The sequence below is a fragment of the Cnephaeus nilssonii genome, assembly GCF_951640355.1.
Source record: "Cnephaeus nilssonii genome assembly, chromosome: 18".
Classification (NCBI taxonomy): Eukaryota; Metazoa; Chordata; class Mammalia; order Chiroptera; family Vespertilionidae; genus Cnephaeus; species Cnephaeus nilssonii.
In genome coordinates this window covers 7,774,377-7,788,744 of record NC_137089.1, presented here as the reverse complement: position 1 = coordinate 7,788,744, position 14,368 = coordinate 7,774,377, and the positions used below count along the sequence as shown (strand labels likewise).

Genomic DNA, 14,368 nt, shown 5'->3' with positions numbered 1-14,368 from the left:
TGTCCCGATCGGGTGGTCTTCCTTGAGCAACCTTCAGACACTTAGTGGCTTTGATTTGTCCACGGCGTGTGTGCCGGTGGTGAAGGAGTACGTTTCCTTCAGTTTTTGTGCATGAACAACCCAAGTTCAAATATTTAAAAGAGCTCAAAGCAGTTATTTAACCCGGACAGATCTCCTCTGCGGATTGGAAAGGGCTGCTAGAGCACAAAAGCTTACGTAGTTGATGCGGCCGAATGTGGAAATGAGGACAGTGCACTGTAATATATAAAGGTGGGGCTCCAGGTGCCAAGCATCTCAGTTTGAGTAAGACAGTCTCAGGTTCCTTCTGTTGTCCCCATGTAATGATCAGAAGCGCCCCTTTCACTCTCAGGTGTCCTGGTTTGGGTAATAGATTATAGAGTCCTACCCCTTAAAAGGCCACGTTCAGCCAATCAGATGATCCTCTTCTGCTAGCAAAGCTCAGGGGCAGATGGGTGTGGCAGGAGGAGGGCTCAGAAGACTGAATTCTGGCTCCAGCTCAGTCACTGCATTGGGGATTTTGGGGTGATTCATTTTACTCCTGTCAGCCTCCATTTTTTTCGGTAAGGAATGAGATTTTTTTAATATACATATTTTAATTTCACATGTTTTGAGAGCAATAGCACAGGGCATCATCTGTCCATATTTTCCACAGTCCTTTATCACAAGATAGAGGAAATTTTCTGGCTAAAACATTCTTTTTGCTCTTTCCCTTTCTTATTTGAAGCAACCTCCAATTGTAGATATGTATGCATCCCTTGCCTAGATCATATGATCTTTATAATCTGAATCAATAAAACTACAAAGCACAACTTCTCTCCTTCAGGGGGATTTTAAGAAATAACCTGGCCTTAGCTGATTTGGTTCAGTGGATAGAGCATCGGCCTGTCGACTGAAGGGTCCCGGCTTCGGTTCCGGTCAAGATCACATGCCCAGATTGTGGGCTCGATCCCCGGTAGGGGCATGCAAGAGGCAGCCGATCAATGATTCTCTCTCATCATGGATGTTTCTATCTCTCTCTCCCTTCCTCTCTGAAATAAATAAAAATATATTTTTAAAAAAGAAAAGAAAAGAATCTGAACTTCGGAGTCAGAAGACCAGAGTTCTAGCTTGGAGTGGCTGTTCATGTGTTTCTTCTGAGCTCTTTACATGAAGGACTTCTTCTCTCCATGATATCTGAATTCAGTCTTTCTCTTCCTGCCTGCGTTTTCACACGTGTTGAATGGACCTAATAATGTCCATTCTGCTTAGAAAACCCAGCGGCTCTGAAAGGTAAGCTGTAAAGAATGGAAAAGTTCCAGAAAGGAAGAAGGGGGTGGAAAGAACTGAACTGGAGAAAACAGCAGGAAGAACGTGTGGAGTAAGGCAGCTAACACATGGGTATTGTTTGTAGGGGGCCATGTAATGCATCATTCAAACAGGAACACTTTTCAGAGGAAAAGGGCGAGCTTTTCCCGGGACAGAGCAGTCCTGTAACCCCGGCTGTCCCAGCACATGGGACCCCTGCTCAGCATAGTTCCTGGGGGGTGACATGGAGTTTATTTTGCCTGGGGTAAAACAAGAAGACCTACAGTGAATGTTTAACTCTGCGCCAGATGTGGTAGAAAGTGCTTTCTGTCCTTGTGCTCATTTGCTCTTTCTATGAGCCCAGGTGGAGTCCACGGTGCTGTTGTCTTCATTTTGCGTTTAAGGAGGTCAAGAGGCCTCACAGCAGTGAGCGCGAGCTGGGCCTCAGGCCAGGCTGCCGCTCCGCATCCCACCTGCTTGATGGCCATGCGGCAGGAGTGGGATTCTCTCTGTCCTGATTGTGCGGCCGTGTCTCTGTTCCCTCACTGGACTTCCTTCCGCTGATTCCCACCTAGTTCTCTGACTTGGCTTGGGTTCATTGTCTGTCATTATTATAGCAGAATGACGCTGGACCTCAGACATATCTAAGCAACGGGATATTTTCTGGAGTTTCTCTTTTCACAGTGTTTACATTATCTCACCAAGAATGTACTGCCAACATTAGCATACATCAAAAGAAAGGACATTTGCTGAATCTGGCCATCTGAAACTTTTTATTTTCCATTTTTATTTCCTCTTTTTATACCTATATAGTCCCTCCTCTCCCCCCCACCCCCAAGTAAGATAGGGCCTATTTTATCTTTTTTTTTTTTTTAACATATTTTATTGATTTTTTTACAGAGAGGAAGGGAGAGGGATAGAGAGTTAGAAACATCGATGAGAGAGAAACATCGATCAGCTGCCTCCTGCACAGCCCCCACTGGGGATGTGCCCGCAACCAAGGTACATGCCCTTGACCGGAATCGAACCTGGGACCCTTCAGTCTGCAGGCTGACGCTTTAATCCACTGAGCCAAACCGGTTAGGGCTAGATAGGGCCTATTTTAAAAGAACCCACAACAGCTCTTCTTTGAGATCCATATCTTGCTTTAGCTTAGGTCCGTGGTCGGCAAACTGCGGCTGGCGAGCCACATGCGGCTCTTTGGCCCCTTGAGTGTGGCTCTTCCACAAAATACCACGGCCTGGGCAAGTCTATTTTGAAGAAGTGGCATTAGAAGAAGATTAAGTTTAAAAAAATTTGGCTCTCAAAAGAAATTTCAATCGTTGTACTGTTGATATTTGGCTCTGTTGACTAATGAGTTTGCCGACCACTGGCTTAGGTGATCGGAGCAAGTTACTAGACGTGAACGTAGAACAGATAGTAAATAATTGCACTGTCCCAATGATTAGTCTTGAGTTTTAAGCCACTAAAGTGCTATCTCCCCCCAGATTAAATCAGCCCTTATTCAATACTCCCCCACAGGTGCAGAACTGCACCGTGTATATCGAAGTTGGGCAATTTTGTGGCACCAAAGCAGAAACACTGACTGTATCTTGAAACTTTCTGTTTCTAGAATCTGCAAATCCTGATAGTGTGAGCAGGTCCCTCTGAGAGAGTCATCCTAATTACTCCTTCCAGAACTACTGGCCCCACTCCCAGCGGGACTCGCACAGCGTGGCCCGAACCCCCCGCGTGGCCTCCGGAGCGTGTAGCTCCCACATATCACTACACGGGGCTCTCAAAGCATTGCTCCTGGAAAGCCGCGCCGCGTCATCAGACCCCTTGACCCCCGAAAGAATTTGAAGCTCCCAGAGCACGAGCTGTGACTCTGTGTTGTGATGTTGTTTTGTTTCATTTCTTCAAAGGCCAGTTGTTAGATCTATCGCTGTGTGGTAGTGGGGTTGGAACTCTGGGTGTGGAACGATCTTGAGCGGTTTGCCTCTCGGAGCTTCGGTTTTCTCCTGTGCAAACCTGGGGTCATGTCTCTGTGACCCGCTTTGCAGAGAGGTGCAAATGAGATGGGGGGAACTGTTTTATAAGCAGGTCCGCTTACAGATGAGCAGTGTGTCTGTGTAAGAGAGATGCGAAACCAGTTAAGAAGATAGTCTGGCCCTGACTGGTTTGGCTCAGTGGGTAGAGCATCGGCCTGCAGACTCACGGGTCCCAGGTTCGATTCCGGTCAAGGGCATGCGCCTTGGTTGTGGGCACATCCCCAGTGGGGGGTGTGCAGGAGGCAGCTGATCGATGCTTCTCTCTCATCGATGTTTCTAACTCTCTGTCCCTCTCCCTTCCTCTCTGTAAAAATATCAATAAAATATATTTATATTTTAAAAAAGAAGATAGTCTAACAGGAAGGGCAGGGGAGGAAGGTGGGCAGTAACCGTGAGATGGGAAAGGAAGGGAGAGGGACCATGGCAGCAAGGTCTGGGGGGGTTTGCACTGAGTGGTTGCAGGGACTTAAAACAATAGGAGTTTCCAATAGGAGTTTCCAAAGTCTTGGGCCCGAATGTTGCCAATGACTGAAATGGACCCCACCGGAGAGTTAGGGTTAGGGAATGCTGACTTAGGGGGTGGGGAGCATCCTGGACAGCAGCTCAGGAAGGAAACGAGAGCTGGAGAAATGGGCTCAATCGTCATTTTCTTACATCTAACAGTTGAAGCCAGGACATCCTGACAGGGGAGCTGGTGGGAAGAGAAGCTTCGCTTCTTTCCTTTATGCCAGCTTCCCACTCGCCAAATATCTAGAGCCGTGGTCGGCAAACTGTGGCTCGAGAGCCACATGCGGCTCTTTGGCCCCTTGAGTGTGGCTCTTCCACAAAATACCACGGCCTGGGCGAGTCTATTTTGAAGAAGTGGCGTTAGAAGAAGTTTAAGCTTAAAACATTTGGCTCTCAAAAGAAATTTCAATCGTTGATATTTGGCTCTGTTGACTAATGAGTTTGTACTGTTGATATTTGGCTCTGTTGTCTAATGAGTTTGCTGATCACTGATCTAGAGGAAAAGGAACAAACTGAAGAAGAAGTTACAGTAGAAGAATCAGAATCTTAGTATATCGGAATTTCAACAAGGGGAGTTGGAAAAGGAGGGGCAGGGAAAGAGTGAGTCGTGGTGAGTCTTTAGAAAGTCTAAGGACACTGAGGATGGAGAAAGGGAACCGGTCACCAGTGAAGTGTCAGGGGAAGTAAGTGGGAATCCTCTTTGTGTAGTCGTCCATGCCTGTCGGAGGAGAAACCCAGGACAGTCTGACTCAAGCCACACAAAATTGGAAGCCATTTCCAGTACACATGATACCTTGTCTTCAGTGTTCCAGATTCCTGGCCCAACCTCTGTCCACTCTCAGGAGTTGAGCACCCACCCTGCTAACCTTATTCCTGCCAAAACAGGTTCTAAGAAAGAGCTGAAATGGACAGAGTGTGACATTCTCGAAAGTATTTAGTTTGCAGTCCTAAGACCTGGGTGAATCAAACATTAGCGATGTACTCTATCTGTGTGATTTTACATGTCATTTACTCTAAAGTTGCTTATTCTTGGAGCCTCAGTTTTCTTTGAGTCTCAGTTTCCTACGCTGCAACATGTATTTTAAAGTGGTTTTAAACTGTTGAGCGCAATGTAAGATGTGTTCTTTAGTGTGAATGTAGGTTGTGCTACCTTGTGTAGAGTTCTTTTAGTTTGGGGAATTTTAATTGTAAACATTCTACTAAATTCATTGAGCATTCTTTGCATGTGAGAGGTTTTCTTTTCTTTTCTGGAGAATTATAGGTATGTAAGAACTGGAGAAACTTAAAAGTACTGTATTTTCCGGCGTATAAGACGACTTTTTAACCCAGGAAAATCTTCTCAAAAGTCGGGGGTCGTCTTATACACCGGGTGTCATCTATAGGGCGGGTGTATCCCAAACTCTATATTTTAACTGGAAAAGTTGGGGGTCGTCTTAGACGCCGGAAAATACGGTAATTCAGGAGAAAGTGTTTTGTTGCTTGGAAAAGGAATTTTCAACAATAGGAACCAGAAAAGATATTATTGTGCCAGTAGGGAAGAATGTCCATTCTCGATCTAAAATAACAAGATGAAAGAAATAATTTTGTTCTTAGGAATGAAGAGAAATGCTGATATGTAACAAAGTATTAATAGTCTTTGACATACAGCTTTGGCATTCGAAAGCTTCAGTCCATCATCCCATGTTCTCTGTGGCATTAGTACATTTAGCAAAGGGGAGCATGGTGTTCAGCCCCATGTTCTTCATCTGACTCAGCCCAATTTTGGTCAGTGAACTAATTCCCACTTTTCAGATAGGGAATAAAAAATTCCTTATGCTGAAAAGGGACCATATTGTCACAAGTAAGGGAAGACTCTAAAGTGCCATTGGATTTGGGAATGAAATTTGCTATGAAATGCTGTTCTTGAGCCTTCTACACTATTGTGGTAATTGAGTCACCAGCAGGCTCAGTTATTTAAAAAAAATAAAATAAAATAGGTAACAAACAAATAAATAGAGCAAGTATCGGGAAATACTAGCCTGAATATAACAAGCACAAATTGAAAAAAATGTAACATTGGATTAAATCATTGACCACTGTATCCTTGCCCTTTATGGCTGTACACAATTTATGGGGATTATACACAATTTTTAGTTCCCACCTTTGTGAACAGCAGAAAGCTTAGAAACGTAAAATTATCCAGATGACAGTCCTCACAGGATTCTGTACATTTCCCTGTCCCCAGAAGCATGGCAGTGAGGGGCTGAGTGTCACTGGGCACACATCAGTCTTGCAGGTATGGACTAGTCCAGTGGTCGGCAAACTCATTAGTCAACAGAGCCAAATATCAACAGGACAACGATTGCAATTTCTTTTGAGAGCCAATTTTTTTGAACTTAAACTTCTTCTAACGCCACTTCTTCAAAATAGACTCGCCCAGGCCGTGATATTTTGTGGAAGAGCCACACTCAAGCGGCCAAAGAGCCGCATGTGGCTCGCGAGCCGCAGTTTGCCGACCACGGGACTAGTGGACAGGAAATTCAGAAGGACCACCCAAGAGAAATATATTCATAGAAATTGCTTTGTCTGTTTTCTAATGAGCTCTTTAAAGGGAATGTGCAATTTGGACTTTTTTTTTGTTAGTTGAATACTTATGCTAAAGTTCCCTGCACAGTCATTGCAGTGCGCTGTCTAGAGGAATAAAAATATGTCATTTGTTTGTGTTTTTCCCCCACCGGGTCATTTGAATTGCTCTTTGTTGTACCTTCCGACCACTGAAGGTTGTTTTTTCCCAGCGGTGGGTGGTAAATGAATTTGATCCAACAACTTGGGAATGGGGATAGAGGTAAAATTAGCAAGGGCCCTTGAATCCTGGGTCAGAATCCGGCCATACAGAGACACGCAGGCTCAATTCCCAGCAGCTTCATGATCCAAAACATCTGTTTCTATATTTGGCATAATTCCATTTTTTTTTCTATTTGTGAAATTGTTCCCATCTTTGAAAACACTTTAAAAATAAAAGAAGTCCCCATCCTGTCTCCTCGATCCAACCCCCCAACACATGCATCTATAATTACCTGGTGTCGTCTGTGTGTGTAATCAGCTTAAATTGAGAAGGTTGCCTACATCTGATTTCAATCTGACGGCTGCGTTGAGTCCCGGGCAGTTACCACTGTTGTGTCTGCCAAAACGTGCCTCTGCCAGCAAAGAATACCCTCACACCAGGGGATATTTTGAAGAAGCCACTTGACTTAGATAGATATTTAATTTCCTTAAAATGTTGTTTTGGATCTGAGTCTCTGTTCTCTCATTGGAATTTTCTGCTGTCATTTAGTAATTTCTAGTATTTGCTGCGTTTGTTCCAGGATGCACCTGGCATTCTTCTAAAAGTGACTAAACTTCACTCTGAGTGCCATGTCAGGCCTCACGGCTCCTAAGGGCCACGCCCACGTTTGCTCACGACTTTACGGGGTCGTTTGTACATGCAAATGTGATGGAATTAATTCTGAGGAAGAAGGGCTTCACGTCTTGCAATGAAACCTCGGGTCAGAAGTACACATCTTTTGAGTTATTTTCCTGGTTAAATTAAAGGAGAAAAAAGAAAAATTTGTGCCAGGACTGATGGTGAATTGTAATTTTATTCATGCTGTGAACATGTATTTCCTCAGGTATGTTCATGTAAAACACCCCCCATGGACCAGCGTTTGAGATCTTGAGGTTTTTCTGGATTTTATCCCCCACCTTCATTGGCGCCATAATTTCTGAAGAGTAAAAAAATAAGCATGTAGAGCTGAGCTCTTTCTAGAAGTTTTAAAGTCAAGTTCTTGAGTTCATAGGCTTTAAGCACGTGAAACTCCAGGAGGTCCTTTATTTCCTAACAAAGTTAGGACGACTGCTGAACATTTCTCTGCACGTTTTGCACGGAGGTAAAGCCACACATAGTAGGGTGGCAGGCTGACCTTCCACTGGGATGTTCAAAGTAGGCTCCTGAGCCCACCTGAAGCCACACCACCAGCATGCTTAAATCAAAACAAATGCAGGGCACACAGTGGAGAGGATTTTAACCTTTTGCACTCGGATGTCGAGTGTGACTGGACACGGTTAGCATCAGTAACAGCTCGAGAAAAAAGCAAGCGAATGCAAAGGGTTAATATTCATATATATTAGGACTTTTTTTTTTAAAGTGCATTTTAATTGTGACACAGCCATTCCCAAAAGTAAAAGAAGGCCACACAACTTAAATTCACACTAAAGATTATTACGTTGCGCCCAACAGAAGTTTGTTTTGCAAGAAAATAACCAAAACCAAGGAAGATGAAGACAAAAAGATGCACGCACAAGGCTAAGTTCCCTTTATAGAGCATTCGCAGTGGGGTTGGTCTTGCCAAAGGAACTACAGTAGGAAAATTTAAAGTTGGCTTCCTGAGGTTTTGCCTCCTCCTAGGGTGCCTGAGAGACTTTTACCTCCTCCCCAAATCTCCTTTCTTCCCTGTGATCGATCCTATACAGGTGCTCTTCCGTCTCTAATACGTTGTGCTCTGATTCATGATGTGTCTATTTCAAAGTTTGAATCTCAGAGGCAACCTCATTTGAGCTTATTTCACTTCTTGAAAGCACTGCCTATGAGCATTGGGCTTGCTAATGTCTAAGTTTTTCGTTTCCTCCACTTTTCTGACTACACAGGGTCGCTAAGCTAGAAGGAACTCCATCAGCTGGAATGCATTGTGTGTAAATAAAATGCCTTATTATTGATGCAGTTTGAGTATCTCTAGTTTCTCAAAGTCAACTTAAGTATACTCAGATTCAGTCAAATGTTTATTGAGCACCTGCCAAAAATATCAGGCACTTTTCTGGGTGCTTAGAGAATAACAGAGAACAAGCAAGCCAAGGGACCCTGCCCTGCAGGGAGCGGAAGTCAAGGGGACTGTTTGAGTTTGCTTATCAGGTACACCGACTGAGTGTGGTGGGAACAACTAAATGCACGGAGCGGTTAAAGGGTCTTATCTCAATCTCTAGTCTGATAGAGCAGGGAATAGACTACTCTATCTTCATGACATTTCTTTGAGTCTAATATAGGGTTCTTGTAGGCCCTTTGTAATTTCTGTTCTCTCTGGAAGGAAGATGCTTCTGCCAAGAGTGACATGTTTGTGTGCGACCATGATACAGCAAACCTAAAAGGAAGGGATTTGACAGGTAAAGCAGAAAGCTGCTCCAGCCAGGGTGTTGGATGTCATAAGAATTGTTGGCCGAAAGTTTGGGCAGCCATCTTACCAAAACCTGCATCTCTGTGTGTTTAGTGTGTGCACACACATACACCTGGAGTTTTCATTCTTACCACAGAGTTCTTGAAAGTAAGGTGGCAGGCCCTAGCTAGTTTGGCTCAGTGGATAGAGTGTCGGCTCGGGTTCGATTCCGGTCAATGGCACATACCTGGGTTGCAGGCCTGATCCCCAGTAGGGGACGTGCAGGAGGCAGTCGGTCAGTGATTCTCTCTCATCATTGATGTTTCTATCTCTCTCTGTCCTTCTCCCTTCCTCTCTGAAATCAATAAAAAAAATATTTAAGAAAAGAAAAGGGGGCAGTGCTGCCCAGCACAGTTCCCCAGCCTTCGGTTTGGACAGTGGATTCATTTGGGATTTTGCTTTGTTCTGCCTTCTCCCTTAGAGTTGCTGGAACTGTGGCCGTAAAGCAAGCGAAACCTGCAGCGGCTGCAACACGGCTCGATACTGTGGCTCGTTTTGCCAGCACAAAGACTGGGAAAAGCACCACCACATCTGTGGACAGACCCTGCAGGCCCAGCCGCAGGGGGACACGCCTGCGGTCAGCTCCTCGGTCACGCCCAGCAGCGGGGCCGGGAGCCCCATGGACACGCCACCAGCAGCCACCCCGAGGTCAACCACCCCGGGGACCCCCTCCACCATAGAGACAACCCCTCGCTAGATGTGAACTCCGAACTGTCCAAGGAAACACAACACAACCAACACGAAACCAACCCTCCATCCTCAGATGCTCGAAGTTCTTTTTGTTTGTCTGTTTGTGTGTAGATGAACTTTCCTATTGCAGTCCTTGAGCAAGAGAGAACCTAACCGGTAGTCAAACAGAGGGCCAGTCACGGGTCGTAAGGACTTACTGTGGATAACAAAGATGATCTCCTCCTTAGAGAACTGAAAAGAGAGCAGAGAATATAACACGAAGTGATAGATTTGACCTCCTCCCTGTTATTCGCCAGTAGCTGGGATTTTAAACTAGATGACCTCATTAACCGATGCTTTACCAAACAGCAAACCAAGAGATTGCTCATTGCTGTTGAAAGCAAAAATGCTAAGATTAAGACACAGTGTTCCTGATATACAGTAATGGGGGGGAAACAAAAGAGGAAAACCCTCGAGGGCATGAGCATTGGCTACAGTGGTAGACGTTTTAACAAGAAGATGAATGGCATCCATGGGTTGCTAAGTGAACTCTGAAGACCCGCTACAAAACACACATATGTGCAGCATATTGGAAGGAGAAACAGATGTTCGTTCCCCCCCCAACCCCCCACCCCCCAAGTTTCTGAAAAGAAATAATATCCAGGTCAACAGAATGAAAAATGAAAGGTGATTTGCAGTGGGATGTATGGATACAGCAGCAAGAAAAAAAAAATGCCCTAATACAAAAGGCTCCTTTACACATGCACACACACACACACACACACACACACACACACACGTGTACACACGTTAAGAGACTCAGCCTGCAGTTAATTAGCATTCTGGCAGCTCTGACATCAGCCGGCTGCCCTAACTAACCCTTCAACGTTTGTTCACTTTTGCGAGATTCCACAGAGTAAGACATTGGGTCTTTTCCAGCTCATTCATTTTTATATTGAAAAATACTTTTTAAAAAAAAAATGGTGGCTCCAGCCCCTTTCCAAATTTCCAGCCCGGCCCTGTTTAGATTTTTTTTTAATTAAAAGCGCGTAGTTCTCTTCGTGTGAAGACACTTCTGTCCTGTGAGGTTTCCAATGGTGTTTTTCTTGTAAATGTGTTGGACAAATGTGAAGATGCATTGTAGTTTAACCATACGCCCACATTTAGTCTCTTTATTCCTAGTTGGTGAGAAACCTGTATCTTTCTATGCTGCTTTTATATCTATATGTATTAGTGATATTTCTCTAGTAGTTCGGGGGTGGGAGGGAAAGACTTTTTTTTTTTTTTGGTTGTCCTCAAGAAAAGAAAAAAGAAAAGAAAAAAATCTTTCGGAGCTGCTATTTCACTCTCTTCTAGGATTTTTTTTTTTCCTGAAAACCAGCATGTTCATGGAATGCTGACCTCGGTGTTTTTGTAAGAGGGAATGTACATAAATGTATTGTGCACTGTCACAATGACTCCCTAGGCATGCTTTTTTTTTTTTAAGCAAACTTTTTGAATATGCTAGAGCCATTTCACCAAGTTTAGCTGTAGCACAGAGTAGTAGTGGATTTTTTCCTCTTTTTTTTTCCTTTTTTTTTTTTTTGGAAAAATCATTATTGGGACTTTTTCTTAAAAAAAATAAGATATTCTACTTTAAAAAAAAAAGACAGTGCATGCATATTGCTGTAAGGTTGTTTAAGTATTTCTAATTTTACAAAAAAAATAAAATAAAATAATGTTAAATCATTAGAGCTCCAAATGCTGAGGTGTAGACTGACAGCTTTAAGTGCTGAATGCCAGGTTACACAGTGTTCTTACAAAAGGGAAGTCAGCCAAAGACTGATCGGACGGACCAAAAGCCGAATCTTGAGAAGCACCAGTACTCCTTGCCCAGTGATCAGCAGGTGAACTGTGTTCAGCAAGGTCTCGTGTGAATCCATGAACCCTTCTTTGTCCGGGGTCCAGACCAGAACTACTTGTTAGTTTTGAAACCAGTAGCCCAGGATGTGGTTGTGTGCTTCAGGGGAAGCCGTGCTGCAGGCTGTGTAAACAACCAAAGTTTTCGAGGCTGGGAAGACCCTTCTCCACGCACATACACACACCAGGCATTTACCTAAAAACCTGAAACGATCCATTGGTTTCTTGGCGCGTGCGTGCGTGCGTGTGTGTGTTTCGTTTTTAATGTAGCCCTTGGATACCATTTTAAACGGCTTTTCAGTATCTGCATAGAGGCAATCCTAAATCTGTTTGCTTTACGTCTCCTAAACCTAGACCTTTTTTTTTTTTTTTTTTTTTTTTTTTAAGCATTCTCCCCATCCCCATTATTTTCCTATTCACCTTGGCTTTGCTTTTGTTTGGGTGCCGTCATGATGTTGTTGTTTTTTTTAAATGGCTTTTTAGTGTAGAAAGTTCTGATGAGCAAGTATATCCATCGATCTGCATGTCGGAAGTCCACCTGCCAGCACACCTGCTTAAAGGGAAGCGAAAGCACATAACCAGGCTCTGAATGGGTGATCTTTTATCATGGTGCTCCCAGAATCCTTTGACCTCACTCTGCTTTCTAGTCTGCTTGTGACACTGGACAGTCCTTTCTTACAGAGCTATTATATGTTCTAGGCTACGAAGGGTTAAATAATCCCCCCCCACACCCCACCAACAACAAAAAAAATGAGGTATGTCATACCCACAGGTCGTTATCTCTAGAAGCTGTGATGTATGTGAAACAGCACTGTTATCTTCACACTAGTGTGTAAAATAAGGATTAGTAACAGTACGTCTCATCCCTTTTAATTCAGGGCACCCTGAGTGAAAACAAATAAGAAAAAAAAAAAAATCCCTAACTCTGAGCTCTGTCTCTGACTCCTCTTCCTTCTCTCCCTCTTCCTCCTCCTCTTCCTCTTCCTGTTTTGCTACATTCTCCTCAGTGGCAAAAAGTTTCACTCTACCTCTTGACAGCATGTATATTGCACCAGTAGCTAACAAAAAACTGGTCTAGTCAAACCAAATGGGCACAAAAGAACCAGGATACCAAAAGTTAAGCTCATACAGCTGCAAACCATATCACTCCTTGGTAACAATGCAGACCTCATAAACCTAAAGAAGAGAAAGAAAAGAAAACTTTTGTTACTTTCCTTTTCTGCTTGTCACGTATGTACAGGCTATGTGAGAGTATAATTTGTAGGTATAACGCATTTTTAAGAAGTTACCTTCATTGGATAGAATTGAATGGTGGTCGCAGATAGAAATAGGGCGTCCCCCATCTCTTATTTCTGTCTCTGACTCTTTTTTCCTCTGTCATGAGACTGTGTGTGACGGGGCTACCTGTCTTTTAAATTTCCTTTTTTCCTAACTTTTTTTTTATTTTTTATGTGTAGGTGCATGTCTTGGGGATTTAAAAATTTCAAGGCTGGTTTACTTATGCAAAGCATGCCTATGTCTGGAATAACTTAGGGAAAGAAAGTGACTCCGTGTTGTCCGAATTCCTCAAGGGACAGAAAAGAAAAAAAAAATTGGAGACTGTTGAAATGCAGATTTAAAGTAATTTTTTTTAAAATATTATTTTGGGTTCTGCGACATTCTTGTGAAAAAATTAAAGTTGTTGTGCAATACTTAATTCAGACATGTACCACAAGTTAATGGTAGACTAACACTGGGGGGTGGGGTCTAGGCATCATGCTTTTGTCAGCATACTCTTGAGCTTTTAAGTCTACTATGTCTGAACTGTGGTTTCTTGTTTATCCTTTTTTCCTTAGTTGGACTGTAATGTATGGTCTGTCAACCTGTGAATCTTTAAAGTATGATTCAGGTATTGTTGTATTCTTTACTGTGTAATAAAGTTTTAAAAAAAATCTGTATTCTCTGCCTCCCTTTTACCTTGTGTGTGCCATGGCTGTCTACCCAGTGGCCCTGGCCCGGGGGTCCAGCCTTGGGGGTGCTGAAGCGCATCTGTGGAGCTTCCTCGGTGACAAAGCATGCCTCTGTCACAGGACGTGGCTCATCCATGATTGGTGGGTAGAGGATGATGTCAGGATGATGCAAACGTCAGGTTAGTTCAGTGGGGGGTGCTACCCAGGCAAGAGGACCTGGAAGAGTGTGAGGTGAATCGGTCATCAGAGGGAAGAAGAGCTTGGTTTGCTAACTGCAAATTAGAAGTGAGTGCCTACACCTTTCCAGAGAGGGTCATGCTAACCTTACAGGCTCTGGCTGTAGGGTTGCTCAGCTCCCCCAGACCCTCTTGACTGGCAGGGCCCCTGGTGCAGAGCTGGCTTCCAGCTGCCTTGTCCACCATGCTGCTCTAGTTAAATTCGCCAGCATTTTCACTCTTCTTTTTTTATTACTATTTTTTATTTTAATATATTTTTATTGATTTCAGAGGAGGGGAGAGGAAGAGGGAGAGAGAGAAACATCAATGATGAGAGAACCATTGATTGGCTGCCTCCTGCACGGCCCTGACTGGAGATCGAGCCCACAACCCTCGGCATGTGCCCTGACAAGGAATCGAACCAATGACCTCCTGGTTCGTAAGTCGATGCTCAACCACGGAGCCACGCCGGCCGGGCTGCACTCTTGTGTTTGTACATTGTTAAACATCCACACATTTATTTCACACGGTAGTTATAAAGTTGGTTGGAGTTTGAAGCCCCAACCTCTCTG

The 14,368-nt window shown here is 43.8% G+C and overlaps 1 protein-coding gene across 3 annotated transcripts in view; it reads left to right on the top strand.

Moving 5' to 3' along the window:
- RUNX1T1 (RUNX1 partner transcriptional co-repressor 1) overlaps positions 1-13,549 on the top strand; it is a 111,085-nt gene extending 97,536 nt beyond the window's left edge. For all 3 annotated transcript variants that reach the window (XM_079796556.1, XM_079796557.1, XM_079796558.1), the window contains exon 11: positions 9,486-13,549. In XM_079796556.1, the coding sequence (XP_079652682.1) occupies positions 9,486-9,761 (276 nt within the window). In that variant the 3' untranslated portion in view covers positions 9,762-13,549. The remainder of the gene's footprint in view (positions 1-9,485) is intronic.
- Positions 13,550-14,368: the final 819 nt, after the last annotated feature.